The following is a 22714-nucleotide window of genomic DNA, read 5'->3' on the forward strand; positions in this document are numbered from 1 at the left end:
ACCAAGGATTCATCTGTCCTTGGAAATGTGGCCTCAAGAGAAGATAAAAAACCCAGCCGTTGGGGCTCTGTTGTGTAACTTCCCATAAAATGTTCTTGTTTGGAAACTTAGAGATCTGCAGTGCATTTGCTTCAGGAAAGGAAAGAAGTTAAATTTTAGTGCCACAGTAACCCTTATTATGCAAGAGTCCCCTGGCTAGCTCCCGGAGGAACACTAAGTTTTCAAGTGCAGATGTACATCCAGGCCTTGATTATCCCCAGCTCTGCAGTTTAGTTTGAATTGAATACACTATTCATTTCTTTCAGTCTTATGTCAGTCCAGAATTTTACTTCAGTGGTTTCCAGAGGCAGCACAGGAGAGTGATTAACAGCAATGCCTCAGGAGCCAGGCTGCAAGGCTTTGAATCCCAGCTCTGCCAGTAGTAGCTGTGTGACCATGCAAGGTTGAGGAGAAGGGAACTTCTCCTCTGTGCCTCAATTTTCCCAGCTGTAAAATGGAGATAGTAATTATTATTCACTTCACAAGATGACTGTTAGGTAAGTTAATAAAAACAAAGCTCATAGAATATTGCCTGGCATATGGTAAGCATTTTACAAATATTAGTTATTATTCACAAAACTTTAGGCTGAGACTAAATATGTAAATTAAATTTTATTTTTTAAATGTGTTCCATATAACTTAAAAAAAAAAAAACTAGGATAATCCCAAATTAGGAAAATTGTGAGAGGAGAACACTGTTTACTTTGTAGACTGTCTTTTATTTACATATAAACATTATGAGTCCACAACCATTTTGGTTGTTATAGGGTAAGATTTAGTCAGTTAGAATTTGAAGGGCTACATACAACATCGATTTTTTAGTCTCACGTAGGGATTATGATTTTATTGAAAGGATTTCTTTTCTCTCTAGTCGAGTGTCTAATTCATTCCTGGGATGCTCAATAGATAGTTTGGTTTCTAAGAGGCAGGGTCACCGGGAGGGACTCTACAAAGAGCTGTACGGGGCTTCTCACTCAAAAGAGGCAGGGGAGATTCCCTGATACCAGGTGAGAAGATGAGTTCTCAAAGGAGCAGACCGCGCCTGCTGCCCCTTTCTTCCCAGCTGGAGAAAAAAAGTACAAAGGGGACATAACCCCACGCGCAGCACTGAAGTGTCAACTGATCTTGGATGTGTTTGATGCATCAAACGCAGTCATTTGGTCCTTCCCTTTGGAACAGGTCCGGTTAGTGGACTCATGCACATGGAGAGGAATCACTGCAGATAAACTGGAAGGATCAGGAAACCCACGATTATGATCATATTCTTTATTTTGGTTTAAAAAAAAAAAACCATCTACAGGGTTTTCTTTTTCTTCCAGTGGGGAGATTTTTCATTTGTTTTATTGATGCTGTTATGGAATAGTGCTGTTAATGAAGTGCATTGCTCTAGAAGGGTGCAGAGTTCATTCCAACAAATCCATACTGAGCCCCTAGTGTGCCTGGCGTTGTATCAGGCCCTGGGGCTTCCCTGGTGGCCTAAAGGAGCATGTTGTCCAAAGGGAAAGAAACAGGAAGCACATCACTTCAGAACAACCAGAGAGATTTAAAACACAGCAGGGAACTCTGATGTCCTGGTTAAAAACCCCCCTAGAGAGGAAGTTACAGGGAAGACACTGAACAAGAGCAGTCCCCACACTGTCCTTGCATGCTGCAAAGCAGGTGGCATTAGAGTTCCTGTCTGACCAAAAAAGGGTGAACTTTATATAAAATAAGACCCGAATAAATCTGAGTTAAACAAAAAGTTAGTATCAGTGTTTTTCAAGTAGTAAGACAGATACAAACAAGGCCAAGTGACTTAATTGAGTTAAGGTCAACAAGCTGGTGTGTAAAATACTTGAGAATCTATCCGGCCTACCATTTTGTTAAAATGCTGCAAAGAACAGAAGCAGCTGCAAATTCTCCCTGAACTCTGGCCCTGCCCAGTACTTGAAAAATGCTATTTTGGCCACAAAGGAAGAGATTAACTCAGCACCACTCAGGCGAAAAGCAACTCAAAATTTTAATTTTTTTAAATCATAGTGGCTCAGAGTATCACACTTTGCACACTATTTGTTGCATGTTCCTATCTTTACACAGATTGTCTAGTTAACAGCAACTAGGACATTGACAAATGTGCCTCCTTTAAAACAAAGCCAGATTTTAAAAACTTAGTAAGCAGTAATTTTTTTAATAGAAAACATTTAAAGAAGCTATTGAATGAATACCCAGTGAGCACTAAGTTAAACAGCATTTACACAGGCTTTCCACCCAAAGCCATTTTTGGTGTCTCCTCTTTGGGGGACAGATAATTAGAACTAATTGCTCTCTTTGTTTCCTGTTTGGGGGACAGATAATTGGAACTAATTGTTATTTTCCATCCCTTCACTTTTCCCATCCAACCAATAAGTCCAGTTGATGCTACCTTCTGAGTATTTTCCACTTCTATTCACTTCTCTCCACTACCACTGTCAGTGTCCCAGTTCAGGTCACAACTTGTCGGAATTTAAACAATCTCCTCAGTGATTCTTCACTTGACAAAATGACCTTTTATTTTAGAAGAGTCTTTAATAAGAATGATAAAATATTGATACTAACGAGTGCCAACCCATTTAGTGCATATTGTACACCTGTCACTATGCTAAGCATCTTACATGATTTGGTTCATCCAATCCTTAGTACAACCCTACAGGGTAGTTATAATTTCTTTCCCCATCTACCAGGGAGAAAACTACACCCTAGAGGGGGTAAACAACTTGTCTAAAGCCACTTGGCAAGTGGTAGATACCAGGTATGAACTCTCTGTCTCTAAAACTTACGCTCTTAACCACCATGCACATAACTGCCATATTTGCTGAATTTTCCCTTAAGTAGTAAAGCTCCCTTGCAGTATTAAGCTATGTTATATTACCCAGCATGATGCTAGCATGTAAGAATTCAAAAAGGTTGTTTTTTTTTTTAATGGATAGATTCAGGAATACTTAAGTAGATGACAAGAAGCTGAAGTATTACAATACTTCACCTACCCCACATCATTATGAAATTTTTTTAGATAAACCAGTTCTAGATAACAAATTAAACCATTTAAGGATAGAATTATTTTTATTTTGATAAAATCTTTCTGAAATGTATTTCATTCTTTATTGCCTTAGTAGTACAATTCTAATTTATTACCCTAATGACAAAGAACTATTGTTATGAGCAACAAATGTGTTGTATACACTATTTATTTTGTATTTCCTTCTGGACTGTGGTTTTAATTACCATCTATATGCTGAGGAAAGCCCAGATCTTTGTCTCCAATGGGATTTCTCTCCTGACTTTCAGATCCATGTACATCTACACTACCACTTGACCCTGCAAGTTCAGAATGCCCCAAAGACCTCCAAATACATGTAGACCCTCAGATCTGCATCTCCAGAATTCCGTATCTTAGTGGAAGATTCTACTGTCTAGCCACGGGGATAGGTATAATGTTTGACTCCTCCTTTTCCTTCGCTAATGTTCCCTAATCAGTAAATTAACAAAAGTCCACTTGATTTTACCTTCTAAATCTCTCTCAAATCCATCGCACTTCTGTCTCTGTCCATTGCCTTCTCTGGCCACTAAGCATCTCTGCGTGGATTGTTTTAACAACCCTTTAAATGGTGCCCCTCCCTACAATTCTAACACAATCTAACTAATTCTCCATACTACAATCAGAGTATATTTTTAAAACTAGAAGTCTGGTCACGTCACATCTCAGTCTGAAAACTTTCAGTAGTTCCCCATTGCTCATGGGATGAGGTTCAGATGGCTTTAATATTGCTTACAAAGCCTTCTGAGACTTTCTTGCCTTTCCATATCTTGCCATCCCTTTTTACCTGTCCCTCTCACCAAGCACAACTAGGTCAAAGAAAACATTTCCCCTCTACACACTGTGTATTCTCTTGCTTCTAGGACTTTGCATGTGCTATCTGTTAAAAAGACAACACAAAGAGTTCCCTTACGCTGGCACCCAGTTTTCCCTATTGTCAACATCTTACATTAATGTGATACGTTAGTCACAACTAATGGACCAATGTTAATACCTAATTATTAACTTAAGCCATGCTATTCAGATTTCCTTAGTTTTTTTTTTTTAAGTTTAGTTATTTTTTAGTAATCTCTACACCCAATGTGGGCCTTGAACTCATTATCCCCAAGATCAAGAGTCACATGCCCCTTTGACTTAGCCAGCCAGATGCCCCCAGATTTCCTTAGTTTTTAACCTAATGTCCTTTTTCTGTTTCAGGATCCCATTCAGGATACCACATTCCATTTAGTATCGTGTCTCCTTAGGCACCTCTTGGCCTTGACAGTTTCTCAGACTTCCCTTCTTTTTGATGATCTTGAGAGTTATAAGGAGTAGTGATTGGGTATTTTATGGAGTATCCCTCAATGAGAATACATCTGATGTTTTTCTCATGATTAGACCAGGTTATGAGTTTGGAGGAGGAAGACCACAGAGGTAAAGTGCCATTTATATCACATCATATCAAGGATACAGAGGGTCAACATGCCTTACCACTGTGACATTAACCTTGATCACCTAGCTGAGGTGGTATCTGCCAGGTTTCTCTAAGTACAGAGTTACTAATTACCCCCCTTTCCATTTTGTACTCAGGAAGTCACTATACTATGTCCAGCCTGCATTTAAGGGGTTAGGAGTTAGGCTCCACCTCCTTGAGGGCAGAGTATCCACATAAATTATTTGGAATTCATTTGTACTAGAGACTTATATATTCCCCTTTGTTTGCTTGTTTGTTTATATCAGTATGCAATCGTGGATATTTATTTTCTACTTTGGGCAATAATCCAATACTACTTTATTTATTTTGTTACTTAAATAGTTCCAGCTTTGTCCATCGGGAACTTTTTTGGTTGGCTCCTGTGTTTATCTGACATATCCTTGACTGTCTGTCTTTCCAAGCACTTCCTTACTTTCTGACACAAGACATTTCAGGCTCACCTTGTATATTCCCTAGAATCAGCCCTTTCTCCAAGGAGCCCTGGTTCCCGTAATGGTAAACTCTATTGAAAACCACCATCTGGGCTCTGGGTAGGTACTAACACTTTTTAATACAAAACCAGATTCATTTTTAAAAACCACAAAAGCACAAAGACTAATGTATCTTCCCACCACCCAAAATGAGCAGATCTTTTTTCCCTTTGTTTTGCTTCAGATATATCTTAAGAAACAACACGCGAAGTCAAAGGCCATTTTCCCCAGTGGCCTTTTCCCCAGTCCTAATCCCTTCCCTCGCCTCCCAGAAGCAACCACAGTCTTAAGTTGAGGGGTAGATACTCTTTTTCAGGCATTCATGGAACAGTTACAGAAACATATGTATTACAGGAAAAACCTGGCTTTTATTGGGACTTAGCTGCCCACCTTCCTGGGCTGTTCTGGTTGGTAGTGGTGTCTGTGCCCCGAGCCACGTGTCTACACACTCAGCTCCCACCTCGCTCTCACCTGCTGGGCCTCCATTCATCTCTTCTCTCAGTCACCTCCAGCCACTCTCTCTTCTCTAGTCTGTACCTTTCCATCTCGTCCCAACTTGCTGCTTTGTAGGCAGCTTCCGGCAACCTCTTTGTCAGGAGGAAGACCAATAGCCAGTAGACTTTGCAAAAACAAACTATAAACTGGAAACTGCTAGGCAAAGAGAAATTTTTACTGTTTTGTTCACAGTGCCGAAAGGGGAGGGTGGTGGGGGCAAAACAGTCGTCCGTTTGGAGTACTTGGCTCTTTAACATCTAATTTTTAGCTTGAAGACATTAGTGGTTGCTTCTAGTTATTTTCGAGTCAGACTTCTGGAAAGTTGAGGCTGCCAGATTTAAGACCACCAGATATCTAGAAATTAGGATTGTTAATTTCATGATTCTTCATTTCTATTTTTCTTACAAATTGCTGTTCTTCAAAATATAGGAATAATACCCAAAACAGAGAAAACCCTTACTACTGAAGAGATTGCTTATGAAACAAATTCTTTCTCCAGCAAGGGATTTACAATGAGAGACTAATTATGTAACTATGAAGTGAAAGCCTTTGGCTTTCCCACCGAACTGCAATGCTATGTGAGCAGTTTAGCTGATCATGTTCTGGGTGCACAGCACATTATCTGCTTACTAAGGTAAGCAGTAATCTTGGGTTTGGGACTTCTAGCGCCATTAATAGTAAATACATGAAATTTCTTCCCACAGCTTATACTTACTCTGACAAAGGCAAATTTGGAAGCAATTACTTGAGGACAGTTTGGATAACACCTAGATAATCAAAACGGGCACAATGAAGCACTTCCTGAGGTAAGTGTTTATGGTCCCCTGGTTGAGCCCTCTAAAAGGGAGAAACTTCCTTTTGAATTAGGAAAATAGTTCTGTTCACCATTTGTAATCCTATAACCAGGTCTCTTAGGATCCATAAAATAGCATTGTATTTTTGCTAAGAATAATTTGGTCACAAGTTTCCTCCGCTGCCCTATCTGAATACTGATGCTAAGAGAGCACTTACCAGTTGGAGATTACAAGAGAGTGTAAGAGAACACAGGCACAAAAGCATGGGGTAGGTGGACTTTGGACAACCTGGATGCCATGTGTCTCTAAAGCCTTAAGGTCAAGGTTTGAGGAATGAGCAAGTAAGTATTCAAGGAATCCGTATAATTTGTGTAGAATCATTTTCCTGAAGAAAGTAATTTTAAATATTCCTTAATTTAGATTTTGGTTGGCTGGTCATTCATACGGCATTTTCAAATGTTCCTTTTTGGTAAAAAAAATATATGTGTGTGTGTGTGTGTGTGTGTGTGTGTGTGTTCTAAGCTTTTGCTCTTCCTGCCTCCTTGATGCCTCTGAACTCTGCATTAATTGTTGGTTCCCTCAAGATTGTGCTGTGTAGAGTAACATATATGCTGGTGTGTTTTGTGGTGATATTGTATTGTTCTGAAAGCCATTTGCTGGACCTATAATTATAATTATTTTTAAGAGAATTTGATGGCCATTCACAATCTATTAATGAAATTTCCAGAGAAATTTTACATCATATTAAATATGACAAAACAGAGTTATTCTGGTTCCAAAAGTTAGAAAATAATACACACTTTCCAGAAGATTGAGTTTCTTTTCCTCAGGATAGCCTACCTCTATTACACATTCTTGCCCCTTGCTCTGGCTGTTTTCTCTAAGCAAGTAATTAGTAGGCTTACTTCTTTTAGGAAATGATTTCATTCTTTTAGTGGCTGCCATTTAAGATTTTCTTTTCCTCACTGATTTTGGTTGTTATCACTGTGTCTGAAACACCTAGATCAGTTTGTGTGGGATTCACTGTGTTTTGGTGAGGATTCTGGTCTTAGAATTATGGAAACCTCTCAGGTCATGTTCAACCGTTTACAGGCATTAGCTTTGGTTTTATTGTACAGAATACTCCTCAGCCTGTTTATCTCAGCTGTGTTAAAGGACAGTATTTGAAAAATCACTAGGACATCTGCCAGCAAAGTACTGACCTGACATGGTTGTGGTTGCCATGGTAATTAACCCATCTATTTACTTACACATTCATGAAAAATTGGTATTTACGAATCCCTCCTAAATGTAAACATGGTGTTTTTTAGTTGCAGAAGGTTTTAGTGTTAGATGAAGCTTAGAGGTCAGAAGTTCCTTTTGAAAAAGGGCTGATGGTAGTGGTGAAGTCCGGGGCAAGATTCGTACTACTGGATTTCCTCTTCAGAGTCTTCATTTAGAAAGACTTGAGTAGCCTCACAACTAACCGTTTAAGGAGAAAAGTAGCATTTGTTTCTGTTAGTCTTCTGTTAAGCTGAACAGCTGCAACACCATATCTAGTAGAGATGAGAACATTTTTGTAATGAACGTGTATTTGGGACTGAGCACTGGTCTGGTAAAAACCTACTGCTGTGACTTCACACAGGCTAGCACCAAGAACAGAACCAGCACATCCCGATCAGTCCCGTGTTCTGATACAAACCCTTCTCTTTCAACTCAAGACACGTATTTTATAAATATTATTTGACATTGATCAGCTATATGAAACGGAAGCTAGGGTAACATTACATATCAAGAAAGAAATGAAGATTTTCTTTTTTTTTTTTTTTTAAAGATTTTATTTATTTATTCGACAGAGATAGAGACAGCCAATGAGAGAGGGAACACAAGCAGGGGGAGTGGGAGAGGAAGAAGCAGGCTCATAGCAGAGGAGCCTGATGTGGGGCTCAATCCCATAACGCTGGGATCACGCCCTGAGCCGAAGGCAGACGCTTAACCGCTGTGCCACCCAGGCACCCCAGAAATGAAGATTTTCATCGACCATTGGTTTTGAAATAAGAAAAGGAAACTCAGTCACTGCCCCAAGTTGATTATTATTTTGGCCTTAGTTTGTGGTTTCAATGCTTTCTTCTTAAGTTATAATGTGTGTATATTCATTATATGTTGGTGTTTTTAATGTTTTTTATTAAGCTATAATGTACATATTCACTATATGTTGGTGTTTATGAAATCGGAAGGATAAGAGGGCAAAGAGAATTACCCTGAATTAAAGCTCTATCAGGTCATTTAGATTGCCTTTCCCTGCACCCCACCCCCCCCCCCTGCAGTCCCTTCCCACAGATGTGGGACAATTTCGGCAATCTTTTCATTTGAGCCAAATAGGAGGTTATGTAAACACAGCTTAAACAAATTAGGTGTTTATTCCTGATCTCTGCAAATACATTATGCAGAATAAGGAGTTGATTCTGAAAAGAATTCAGTATTATTTAAAAGCCCACAGAGTGGTTAATCTGTCAACCTCTGAGTTGCTCTGGAATGAGACGCTTCATGTACAGCTCCAGAACAGATAAGGTTAATCTTAAACCGAGTTGGAGGAAAGAATGCATTTTAATCCATAGTTAAGTAACATGATACCCACACTCCACTCTTTCTAGCTCACTGCTGCCATCAGTGTAACTGCCATCAGTCTATTAATGGTGTAACTGTTCAGAGCATAGCGGAGTGGAGAAAATATTTGATTAAAAAACATTACATGAGATATTAGAAATAAATGCTACAGGATTAGTACACCCAGCTGAAGGGTGTATCTGAAATTGAGAGTAGATATGGGATACTGGATAAGTAGCCTGTAGTCATTCATTTAGCCATGGTCTGCATTAAAGGAATACAAAGATAAAATGCAGAAGAAAGTGTATTTATGTAGATGATCAGAGAAAGAGGGTGCACTTTTTGGGCCTCAAATAGAACTGAGGCTTAGGGTTTAGTTTATATATTCTAATAATTTTAATTAACTTGATATATATAATAGGGATGGCTTAAAACTTGTACTAAAATATTTTCCCTTGCTAAGATTTTTTACTGAAATTGTATTTTTTACAGTTATCAGAACATTATGAAATTTTCTAATAAGGGAATCTTTTAAGTCCCTCCATATAAATAATTGCTTCCAACTATCCCAGCCTCAGGATCTCCCTTTCTTGGCCATGAACTTCACTGCGTACCTTCTTCCTTAGGCAGAAGAGAGGGAAGGAAAGCATCTGTCACACTCACACGTCTGAGGGAGAAATTTTGAGAAAGAGAACAAACTTATACCCAAGTCCTGGCTATAAAGCAATGAAGGGGGAAAAAGTATTTTACTGCTATCATTAGGTAAATAAAGGCTTCCAATTAGCAAAAATATCTGCAAATTGTTTTTTTAAGTCATTCACACTTGATTAATATTTTGGTCCACTGATTCACTTAGTAGGCACTTACTGCTAGTAATTCCAGTAGTATCCCACATTTTTAATTTTTTTTTTCTCTTTATAACAATTGTAACAAAGTAGGGATTACTATCCCTTTGTACAGAGCAGGGCAAGAAAGCTTAGCAAAGTTAAGGAACTCATCCAGGGGCACACAGATATTTGAGTCAAGCCTGTCTGACTTAGAGATGTTTCTCATTATTTCTGCACCACATTACCTCCTCATTCTGTGCCTGTTGTGAGGTGTTCTAGGTGACACAAAAGCGAGTATGAGGGGACCTCTGCTCCAAACCTACCACTTGCTACGGAGTTAAGGCACGCACAAAACTCTGACGTAAGTAGTAATGTGCCTACTGATGTGCCACAGGCATTTTGTGGCAGAAATTTTCAGGGAAGGCTTCACTGAGGTGAGGCTAGGGAAAAGGGAGTGTTTATTCCTGATCTCTGCAAATACATTATGCAGAATAAGGAGTTGATTCTGAAAAGAATTCAGTATTATTTAAAAGCCCACAGAGTGGTTAATCTGTCAACCTCTGAGTTGCTCTGGAATGAAACGCTTCATGTACAGCTCCAGAACAGATAAGGTTAATCTTAAACCGAGTTGGAGGAAAGGATGCATTTTAATCCACAGTTAAGTAACATGATACCCACATGTGTGACCAACTGCCACAAGCAGCAGGTGGTCCAGGTTTATTGGCTATAGACCCTTTTTAGGGTGAGTAGAAGAGAAGTGGCAAAGATAAACTTGGGTCCGTTCTCAGAGACCTTTGCAGGCTGGGCATAACACAACCCAGAAGCATGGTAACATTTTCAGCCACATCTACAGTGGGACTTGAAGAGAAGGAAGTCTGATGAAAACTCTTGTTGCCTTGCAACATGTCTAGCCTTTTCTTAGAGCCAGAAAGCTAGTCCATTCCCTTCACCTGACGAATGAGAGGGCAGAGACCCAGAGAAGCCAAGTCGCTTGTCCAAAGTCACACAGCTCACAGTGGCAAATCGAGGATAGACTTGAAGTCAGGCTTTCAGACACTTCCCTATTTAATCAGGCAGTATTTCCACCAACCAATGTCCAGTATTTTAAAGGGCAGAAGGTATAGAGTCATGCATGTAGTTGTTGCAGAATTCAGTTAACATTGCTTGAGAGACGATGACTGAGCTTAGGAGATTCAGAGGCAGAGTCCGGAAAAGGGGAAGATTTATGGCCTAAGCATCCAAATACCTCTCTCACCGGAGACCAGTACTTTTAGCCATAGTTTTCTCTTTCTTAGGACACAAGCACGTGCACACGTAGATCATATGTATATACATACATGTGCATTTACACACATATATACATGAACACATGTATGTATATCTACACATACATATATTTTAAATTACTTTGTCCCCTGCACTCAAACAAAACAACAAAAAACTGTTTCCGTATGCTTGTTGAAATATGTTAACCTGAAAAATTTTCTAGGCAGTTTGCTGTGGGTGGCCTCACCATCCAGCTGCCATCAGAGGGTGTGTTAGAGCTCCACCGAAGGCAGCCCTGCTCTCCCACCCCTTTGCCTTCCCTCAGATTTTCAAGGCCGACTCTTCGGCCACTTCATTCTCGGGAAGCTCTTCCTCCAGAGCATGAGCAAGATAAATGAAAGCCATGGACACTCAATACGTGTTGGTTTGAATTTCACTCACTGAACTATTGTATGTTTCACTTTTGTTCTGAAGGGAGGAAGGAATGCTGATTTTCCATGTTGTTTCTGCCTCCCTGTTAGGAGAACCAGGTCACCGAGAGCTGGCTTTCCTGTCCAATCTCAGAGGAAGGTACTTTCTCTCCTCTGCCTCTCTAACACTCTGGGCCATTTCTTTTGTAGAATTATCACACTTTCTGTTTTTACTGTCATTTTCTTTACTAGACTATAAGTTCTTTGTGGACAAGGGATGGCATGGGATTTGCAGTGACATTAAGTTCTTGACTCCTATCCACCTCTTCCCCACTCCCTGTTCTTCTGTACTATACAATTTCTCATTTTGTATTTGTTCAGTTCAGTGAAGGAATAAGTAAACTACCTTCCAATGATCATTTTTCATTTTTCTCCCCAATTCATTTCAAATTTCTTTCCGTCAGCTACTCCAGGTCTTTAACTCAACAGAAATTAATATATTCATAATACCGAGAACATCCTCTATGTAGTGAATCTCTAAGAGTAACAGGCCCACTCCTTATCCCCTCTAGAAGATTCTGAGGCCTATTATGGATGATGACTTTACATACAGATTTGTTTAATTTGGGTTCTTTTAAAAATATTTTTGTTTACAATAAAACTTTATATTTGAAATTATGTTTAAATACTTCTTTAGTTTCTTTTTTAAAATACCTTTTAAATGTCAAAGTATAATGTGTTTATTGATTCCCTTATAAATAAGTCAATAAAAGTATTCACCAAATAGCAAAACAAAAAATCTGAATTTTAAAAATAAATCTTGTAAAATATATGTATTTAAGCGTCACGTTTTTGTTTTTCTTTTTAAAGATTTTATTTATTTATTTGACAGAGAGAGACGCAGTGAGAGAGGGAACACAAGCAGGGGGAGTGGGAGAGGGAGAAGCAGGCTTCCTGCCGAGCAGGGAACCCGATGATGCGATGCGGGGCTGACCTGAGCCGAAGGCAGACGCTTAAGGACTGAGCCACCCACGTGCCCCTAAGCATCACGTTTTTAATAGAGGAGTGAGTCATCAATAAATCAAAATAAGCCTGTGCCTCCTTTCCTTTGAAATAAAACAGATAAACCATGAATTTATTGTTTTAGTTATCCCTCTGTCAGCTATTGCTCTCTACACCCTCAGATGAAAGTTCCCTGCAATATAAAAACAGTGCCCTTTGCTCTAGCAGTAAGATCTGGAATGGATCCAACCCATGGTAAATGTATACCACTACTTTTCAAAGGCACTGTGATCCTCATGCCCAGGCCAGTGGGCATGGCCTCACTGAGGCTCGATGGGGGGGGGGGGGGGGGGGGGGGGGGGAATTACTCTTGTTCTTCTAGAGGCCCACAAATGGCTTCTTTGTGATTTCATATTATCCGTTCATGCATCAGGTCCTATCCAGCTTCTCTTAGTAGTAGCAAGCTCATTATAGAGAGGGGCCCATTTACTAAGCCAAACCCCTACTGACAAGTTAATTTCAAATTGATTGCCAGTGCCCCTAATTAGGAACTCCAATAGAACAACTAAAATTTTTTAAATATCATTTCAGAAAATGCATAAAATGCTGGAAACATTGAGAAGTTTATTGTTCTTTATGGCCACTTAGATGGAAAGTGTTTCATTTAGGCAACTGGTTTGAACCAAGAACTGTGATTATTTTGTATGTATCCTTCCTCACCAGTAGTGTACTTCTTATTTATTACAGGATTTCTTCAAGCAAGAATTAACTTTCATTAGCAAACTCATTGAAACTGTTCAAAATAAGCCACTTTTCTCTTATTATTCCAAACGAAGACATCAGTCACAAATTTAAGATGCTGGAGTAGTATTGCACTACAGGTACCTACACCCCCCACCCCGCAGGCAGGGGCCTGCATGGTTCTGGGTGATTCTCCCATTTCAGAGGCCCCGTCCCTGCTGTGGGGACTCCCCTAACAAAGCACCACAAAACAGGAGCTCGCTTTTATTTGGTGTTAGAGATATGATCCACTTTGAATAATTTACATTGGATGGCTATTCTGGTTCAAGCCAGAGAATGAATTAACATAACTGCCTGTGGAAAAACACTGCTGTGAACTCCACCATAAACCTTACTCTGCAGCATATTAATAAACAGTTGTAATAGAAAATGTTGGAAATAAGACACACATAAGTAGTTCTTATTATTAAATCAGTTTCTCCCAGTGCTTGTGCAAGGCATTCATGTTAGGAAGCCACAGTAAGTCCTTCTGGAAGACTATCAAAATACGGTGATTAAAAAAAGAAAGAAACAGAAATAAACATAAAAATTGCTGTCCATGCATGCAATTGTTAAAAACGGCATAGTGATCAGTATTTTCTCCTAGTACTCTTGAGAATGTTATTGTTCCTACAAAATGTAGATCTTTTCAGTAGTGAGTTGAGAATCTTCCATCAGAACTAAGAAAATAAGTCTAGTGTTACAAAGAAAAAAAGCAAAAGATTCCCCTAATTAAAAGTAAGCCTCTTGTTTTGGTGATTTAGGCCAGGAGGAAAGACCAAGCAGAATTATAAAACCCCTGAATATAGAGTTCAGATGGTGGATAGGGTGTGGCTGTAATTCTTATTCAGAGTAGGAACTTCCTTCCTTCCCTTTTCTCCTAAACCAACCACTGCTCAACTTAAGAGCATTTAAAGATCCATTCCTTAATTTCTTCCTTTTCAGGGTGAACATGCCAAACGAATTTAACATTCTCCCAAAATATTTAATCATGTTTATTCTCCTCTGGACCTTCAACAGTTTTTTCATAAACCTTACAATTTAGGGACTTAAATAGGTTCAAAAATTTAAAAAGTAAGCCCCTGGCAACACTTGATGGTGAAGAACAGCCATCCTGAGACGCTCATAGGGAGGCTTTGCCGATCTGGTCCCTTCATGAGGAAGCAAGTTGGATATTGTTCAAGTCATCAAAATAAGCCTTCCAATGTAAAGGGCAGCAATGGTGTTTCCATCTCTGACCATGCCTTCGATTATGATCTGAATGCAAAATAAATTATATCTGTCAAAACACTGTTTGATGATCTGGCTGGAAAAAATACAAAGTACCTAGCAAAGCAAAAAACATAGTGCCCAGCATAGCAAGCTGGCTTTTTAATGTAATATTTGTGGGTGTTTTGACCCATTAGGAAAAATAATTAAAATAATATCCTTAATAATTAATATTATCAGGACAACTGGCCCAGAAATTACAAAAGAGTAAAGAAGCAGTGTATAAATGTCACTCTCCAAGTGAATGGGCATTTCTTGTGCACAGTTTGTGACAGTGCTTCTAGGGCTGTGTGAGAGGGATGCGGTACACCTCAGAGAGGTGAGCCCAGAGGAATGATGCAGCATCTCGAACGCCTCATGTACGTTTCCACTGGGTTTCCCTGTCTTTGACAGTAGGAACATCCTCAGGAGAGTTGAAAAAAAGAAAAGAGAAGAGCAAACAGAACATGATGTCTTTTCTCTCCTTTTATATAAGGCTGTCTTAATGCAAAACAGTTCCCCAGGCATTTTCTTCTTGTGTGCAAGGAGGCCAGTGGGAGAAATTACGGATGGGCTAGAAGCCACTGTACACCTGGACACTCCCTGGCCTTAGGAGGCCCCTCCAAGCCTCAAGCCACATCTTTGTATGGATCTGATGTAGAAGTTGCATGGGGGAAACTTTCTAGTTTAATTTAAAAGATAAAATGGTCTGGTGGCTTGTACCCTAAGTAGAATACATACAAAGATACTCCTTAAACAAGAATCAGAACCCTTTGGTCTAGGAAGATCTGGTACCACAAGAACCTGTCACAGGAGTCCTGACACATGAACCGAAGAGGCTTCGCTTGTGGAGCTGGAACACGTGCTAGGCAAACTACGTGGGCACCATAAGGACAGATCATGGAAAGCTTTTATCCTCCACTGAGTAACAGACATAAAGCCAACCTGTAATATCATTACCACTTGTGGTAACCAGTTAACAAAGATATTGCTCAATCTTTTCTTCTGGCATAGCTACCTACTAGGTGGAAAAACAGAAAATTTTTTCCAAAAGAGAAAGTTGACGTTTCATAAAATTTTTCACTCATCTAATTAAAACATTCCTCTAGGGGCGCCTGGGTGGCTCATTCGGCGAGTGTCTGCCTTCAGCTCAGGTCATGATTCCGGGGTCCTGGGATGGTGCCCCCCATGGAGCTCCCTGCTCAGCGGGGAGCCTGCTTCTCCCCCCACCCCTTGCCCCCACTTGTGCATGTACGGGTGCTCTCAAACAAATAAATCTTAAAAAAAAAAAAAAAAACAGTGTTCCTCTAAATTTATTTCTAGGTTAACTTTTTTGCAGGGAGGGAAGCTAATAACCTCAATCCTAATACATTTTAGGATGTATTTGACTAAAATAGTTGAATTCCAGATTTTATGATATAGTAAATCCATTTTTTATCTTTCAGCAGAATCTGACTTCACATAGATATTTTATATGCACTTTTGTAATGGCTTTTGATGATCATTTTATACATCTTGATTGTTATAACCTTTTTTTTTTTTGAAATAAAATGTACTTATTATACAAAAGGGAAAATATACTTAGCCAAAAGTAAAAATTAAAAGTATTCATAATTCCTTTACCTAGAAATACCACTGTTAACATTTTTGTTGTATATCCTGCATCTTTTTCTCCTTGTTCATACATCACAATGTTTTGAGAGGGAGAGACGGGTGGGGAGAGACGGGGGAGAAGGAGAGAGAATCTCAAGCAGGCTCTATGTCCAGCGCTGAGCCTGGCACAGGATTCATTCTCAAGACCCTGAGATCATGACCAGAGCTGAAATCAAGAGTCGGATACTTAACCGACTGAGCCACCCAGGCACCCTATCACTAAATTTTTTTTTAAAGAAAAAGTAGATCATTTCATGTGTTTCTTTCTAGTTTTTTCTATTTGTTAAGCATACTATGACATCTTCTCATGTTATTAGATCTTCTAGAACATAATTTTATTGCCTACAAAGGATTCCATTGTGTTATCTTAGCGTAGCAGTTTGGTTACTTACTGTTTCCTCTGTTCCCTTTGCGTTTATATGATATAGATCCCATGCCCTTGTACAAATAAGCCTATTAAAATTTTTATTTTTAACACAGGCTGTCCAAGATATTAGGGCCAGAGCAATTAAGCAAAGAAACACAATCAAAGTGTTGGTTCATATTCATAGATGGATCACATCACTAAGGCTATTAACTACTCTCATTAATCTGAGTGACCCTGGATCACCTTATGTTAGAGTTGGAGGGAATTAGTGAACATTTGTGAAAAAGAAACATCTTTTAGAAATGACACCAATAGAAAGTTATATAAATAATTCTGCCTCCTAGGAATGCAAAGTAGGAAGAGAAGATGGGTTGAATATAAGTTCCTGGATGAGAAGTCCTCTTTACTTGTGTAGCCTGAGTCATTTTGAGACTCCAAACAGTACTGTGGAGTGGAAGACACTCACATATTAGAAATAAAAGTCAGCATAAAACACAAATCCCCTTGTGCCAAAGATGTTGTAAGTACATGATTGGTGACTATATACTTCATAGTTTGTTGAGGAATTATTGGAGTGAGATCGAGGGTGCTATAAAGAAAACTTTGTTAACAGGAGCCAAGAACAAACCTGTCAAAAGGTGGAGTTTGGGGAAGGTTTTAAATCAGAGAATGTTGGAGAAATAAAGGTAAACCCACTTGTTCAATGAACTGATGAGGAGCCTTCTAGCAAGTCCAAGAAGTGGTGGGACTGGGCAGCAGGGAAGACAGGTGCTACACAAGCAAGTCCTCTAGGGGAGCAACAGTGCCTAAAGGAAAGCAGAGAGATGGAGGGAAAGAATGAGAGCAAGGGAAGACTCAAAAGAGGGCCCCCTCCCAAAAGGCAGCAAGGAGGGGCTGGTAATGGACCAGAGCTAGCTGAGAGGCTGTCTACAGAGGCAGAAGAAGAGAGCTGCCATAGCACGTTCTTCCTCACGACCAAGGGAAAAACAACTTCCAAAACACAAGGATACTATTTTCAAGGTACTGATTTATTTTCAAAATGTTTTTAGGCAAAGGTAGGAAAAGTAAGGATTCTTGGCTGAGCCTCATCTTCAGTTTTTGGAATATCAAATTTGCTAGAATAGAGCATTCTGGAGTTACTTGCAGTGATAGATAGTGCATCCTCACAGACCTTGGGCTTCCCTCCCAATAATGGGTTTTGTAGATACGTCAAATAAAAATAACATGGGATTAGAAAAACAAAATATGCTTGTAAACCCAGAAGTCTAATGGTTGATTTTCTTCTGGGCTTTTCCTGCTGGTGGTGGCTGCTTTCTGTTCTCTTTCAGAATTCTAGTGGAAGGGTGCTGTCTTTTGTCTTTGACAGAATGTTCTTCCAGGTGTGCCTGTATTTTTACTGTAAATTTTTGTGGCGCTGCCTAAAATTTGTCATGAGGAAGCTGACTGGAAGATGTGAATTGCAACGGATCTGTTACAATACCAAGCCTGGGGCTTCTAGAACCATGAAAATAGGTAAGCATGAAACAAGAAGTAAGCAAAATGTAAGCTTGGTGGGATTGTGGACATACTGTGTTATATTTGTGTATAGTAATTTTAAGCCACTTGTAAAGGAAAATTTTTGAATAGCTTTTTCTAATTGTCACTTTTACAGAAACATCACTGAGGGATTCAAAAAGTAAGGTAAGTAAAATTGTTTCTACATTTTTCAGCAACTTTTCACTTGGAGGCTTACCTCCATCATCAAAAAATAAACACTTTAAGAAACAAAAATATACCAATGGCTGTGCAAACTGAGAAGAGTTGTTTGTCCGTCACAAGCCACTCCCCTTTTGACATGAGAGCAGCTGCAGTATGTGAATTTCTAAGCAGATTTATGATGCATTTATGACTTCATTGTTGAATTAATCCTTTTTTATACTTTCAAAAATCATAGAATAAATATTCCTTGAAAATAAGAGCAATGTTAACTCTCTGGCATTTCTTAATATCCAAATCATTTAATTTTATACTCAAGATTTCCCAAGAAAATCAGAGAAGCCACTATGCTAGCTTTTGTAGCAGTTAAGCATCCACATAAGAGAGAAAATCTGGGTTTTTTTTCCCACAACTCTTGAATATTATTATTTAATTTTGGCATCCTTAAGACTATATCCTCCATGTACTTCACTTAGTCATAGGCAATACTGCCCATTAACAATGGAAACCATGTATATTGGATAAGAAAAATAAAATAGTATTTCAATATAAGTAGCTTTAAAAAGATGAAAATAGTAAAAAAAAATTTATGCATTTATTTTATGTTAATTACCTTAATCAGGAAAACTGCAGTACCCCCCCACTATGAAAATGTCTAATTTACTAGAATTCAAATATGAAACAAATTTTTGCTTTTAGTTTAGTTTTAGTTTAGTCTCATTTAGGAGCTCTAAGCAAATACTTGAAGCCCCATCTAAATAGACCCCGCTCAAGGCACTGATGCTCTTGACAAGGGAACTGACTGAGCCGTGTCTTCCAGCTGCTACAGACTTCAGTGAGTGTTCACCCTGACGCCATTGAGAAAACTATAGAGGACATCATGGAACTGAAAAAAATTAACCCCGACATAAATCCACAGTAAGAATGCATGTATGCTGTTGAAAACACAGAACACGTGGCACGTACTTAGTATTTCTGTAGTGCTGAGCTCGCTAGCATGCTCTCCCTCTCTCCCTGCCACAATCATCTGCAATGTGTCTGATTTTCAGATGAAGGATAAAGAAAAAAAGGTGCCTCTTTCATATTTGTAAATAGCAGCAACTCTCTACTTCTGTTATGATTTATGCTTACGCTTCTGAGTGCAGTAAGAAATCTGATGGATGCCCTGATATCAGAAGATGAAATCAAAGGAGCCCGTTTATCCACAGTCGCTCTGTGCGATGCCTGTTTTACACTAACAGTAAATGTTCACGTTGTAAAGTGCTTAAGCTGATTCTGCTCCATCAAAAATATCCCTTCAGTTTATGACAGGCTGATAATCTTGGAGACGGTTCCTACTTGCTTGTCAAGAAGACTGGCATGTGTGGGAGGGAGAGATGGTTTTTATATGAAGACTTCAGAACTTTGTAATTTAGTCATCTCATCTTGGAAATATTAAAATGCATTTGGCAATGTACATGACGTTTAAAATTAGCTTTATATTTTCCAGGGTACAGGAGTTTTTCAGTAAAATTTTGGGCTAAGGATGTTGGGTAGAATAAATTCCGCAGGCAGATATATTTAGAGACAGTTTAGGTAGGTAACAATCAAACTGTCTTTTAGATGTGCATAGGCGAGAACTTCACGTTATTGCTGAGAAAGGCTTTTAATTTCCAAAGACAGGGAGCTGTAGTTGAAGGGACTTTCAGAGTGCATTTCATATAGGTCTGTCTCTTGGAGGGATTCTGGGTACTAGCTAATTGGGGCTCATCACAAAACTCCATTTCCACGTGGTCTCCACAGCATTCTTCTGTAGACACTTCAGCTAATTAGCTGTCTTTTCCTTATTCAGTCATTAAGGGTGATTTAATTATATGGCAAATGTCTTTTTGAAACCTCTGACATATATTTTATTTCTTTGGGAAGATGATAAGAAGGCAATTCATTTTAAATTAACTTGAACCAAAAATTTAAGACTGCAGTTGGGCATGAGGGATATATTAGACCCACAATCGTATTTGGAGATTGGATTCAATTTAATAGTAAATCTTTTTTGTCTCTTCTTTGAAAGTTATATGTTTCATTCAGAAGCATTTCCTTGCCATCTGTTCTTTTGCTTTCCTTTAGGGTGGAAAAAACCCTTACAGGCAGTAGATGGTGGTTTTACATCTCAATGTGGATTTCAGTGCTTTTTTTCTAGAGTGACATGACAAAATATAATTTTTAAAAATTAAATAATTTTCTGGAAAAAATCAGGAAATAGAGAAGGCTAGGGGAAATATTTTATAATTTATCAAGCCATTACTACTGTTGACCACACTGTTTTTTTTTTAATTCCAGTGTAGTTAACATACAATGTTACATTAGTTTCAGATGCACAATAGTGATTCAACAATTCCATACATCACCCAGTGCTCATCATAACAAGGGCACTTCTTATTCCCCATCACCTGTTCCCCTATCCCCCACCCACCTCCCCTCTGGAGACGAGCAGTGTGTTCTCTGTAGTTCAGCGTCTGTTCCTTGATTTGTCTCTTTTTTCCGCTTTGGTTTTGTTTGTTTTGTTTCTTAGATTCCACATATGAGTGCAATCATATGGTATCTGTCTTTGCTGACTGACTTACTTCACTTAGCATAGTACTCTCCAGCTCCATCCATGTTGCTGCAAAAAAACAAGATTTCATTCTTTTTTATGATTAATATTCCATTGTGTGTGTGTGTGTGTGTGTGTGTGTATATATATATATATATATATATATATATATATATATATATATACCACATCTTCTTTATCCATTCACCTATCGATGGACACTTGGGCTGCTTCCATAATTTTAACCACATTTTGTTTATATTTTTTTCAATTGCTGCTTATGCACTTGAAAAATTACTACAGTAAAAATAGGGGGGGAAATGGAATTGGCTCCTCTTGTTCCCTCCTGTTTTATTTCTCTTGCTCTCTTCCTCAAAATCAACTCTCTTCTCAGTCCTACATTGATTCTCTGGGTGATCAGTGCCACTCTGCCCTCTTCCTAAATTTAAGTATCTCATTTGGTTTTTTGGTGCTATGGTAACAGATAACTGTAAGGGCCATTTAATTGAACTTATGGTTTTATTTAAGTTTAGTATTTGGGTTATCTGACCCTGTGCTCGATGTGTGGAATAGGTATACAATCCTAAAACATATAATTCTCTATGGCTCCCAACATTAGACTTAACCTCTAAACATCTCATTTTCTCCTCAAAAAAAAAAAAAAAAAAAAGACGATCATGATTTTAATAACCACCACCACAACAAAATTCTCAAATTCAGTGTGAATTGGGAGTAAGAGCATATTGGACAGTAACTCTGAGTGGAATCATGAAATTGCCAATGTTCAACTATCTTACAAAAGTGAATGGCTATAAAGAAACAACAGGAATACGTAAATGTGAAATACTACCTTTAGATTTAAAAATGCCATCAAACAAGTACAGGAGAATAATCTACATGACAGTAGTTTATAAGAAAAAATGATCTTGGTTATTATTTAGTCACCTGTTTGATAAAGTTGTTATGTGACTACTTGAAAAGACTCTCTTTTATCTGCTACATTGTAGGAGAGAAAAACAACACTGAGGTCACAGAAAGTAGTGATCCTCTGTGTATCACGCTTGCCGCCGGACTGTTTTCTGTTCTGGTGATATGTTTTAAGGGGGCTGTTACTCAAACAGAATACATTCAGAGAAGACTGAGCAAGAGAGTAAAACATGTGAAACCCATGTCCCATAAATGGGAACTGAAGGAATCCGGGATTTTTTTTTTTTAACCCTGGAGATCAGACTAGAAGAAAGAATCACTATCTTAAAATAAGTAGTCACGGCAGGGGAAAGTTGGAAATAAATTTGCTGAGAGAACAAAATTTGAACCACTTGGTAATAAGGAAAGCAAATTTTGTTTCACAGTAAGAAAAAGCATTCAGACAAATAGAGCAGTCAGAATAGAATGAGAAATTTTATAAAGTGAGTTCTTTCTCTTGGCATTGCCTCGTCAGGGATGCTCCCGAGCACAGGTGTTTTCGTATTTGTTTTGTTATTGTTGTTTTGAAATCTTCCTTCCACTGTGCCCCTGAGAGCTATCTCTCTCTCTCTCACACACACACACCCCCCTGAGGTACTTCTCATATAGCCGCTTAGCAGGGCTAAGCCATCCCTCTGAACTCATTATCACCTATATTTTCTACATCTTACTTAAGTCACTGGCATAAAGAACTCCCTTGTTTTTTAAGCCATACTGTTCCAACTTGGCTTAAGAAAAGGTCAGAATGAAAGGTAAATTTTAGCCGAGTTCTACAACTGTCCATATGGAGCTTCAGTAAGAAACTGTGCTGCCTCCACTCAAGTAAGAAGTGTCTGTGAGACCAATGCAGGAAATGTTACATTGCTTTATTTTTCTAAGTAAACTAAATATGGTTCTAGGTCCATAAAAAGAAAAACTGAGCTTCGATTAAATACATCCCACATGAGCAATTTCCTCAATATTATATAAATATGGAAAGTTCTATTGTGCACACATCAAGTGAACAAATGCCAAAATA

General features: G+C 38.7%; 1 protein-coding gene across 4 annotated transcripts in view; it reads left to right on the plus strand.

Annotated features, from left to right (window-relative positions):
* The window catches only part of ELMOD1 (ELMO domain containing 1), a 62188-nt gene that overhangs the window by 15031 nt on the left and 24443 nt on the right, over positions 1-22714 (plus strand). Inside the window, exons 2-6 of one of the 4 annotated variants that reach the window (XM_057316876.1) lie at positions 6235-6336; positions 13163-13296; positions 17792-17975; positions 18115-18143; positions 18979-19076. In XM_057316876.1, coding sequence (XP_057172859.1) covers positions 17831-17975; positions 18115-18143; positions 18979-19076 — 272 coding nt within the window. In that variant the 5' untranslated portion in view covers positions 6235-6336; positions 13163-13296; positions 17792-17830. The remainder of the gene's footprint in view (positions 1-6234; positions 6337-13162; positions 13297-17791; positions 17976-18114; positions 18144-18978; positions 19077-22714) is intronic. The other 3 variants (XM_057316877.1, XM_026505839.4, XM_026505838.4) reach the window with 3 other exon arrangements.

The sequence above is a fragment of the Ursus arctos genome, unplaced genomic scaffold, assembly GCF_023065955.2.
Source record: "Ursus arctos isolate Adak ecotype North America unplaced genomic scaffold, UrsArc2.0 scaffold_22, whole genome shotgun sequence".
Classification (NCBI taxonomy): domain Eukaryota; kingdom Metazoa; phylum Chordata; class Mammalia; order Carnivora; family Ursidae; genus Ursus; species Ursus arctos.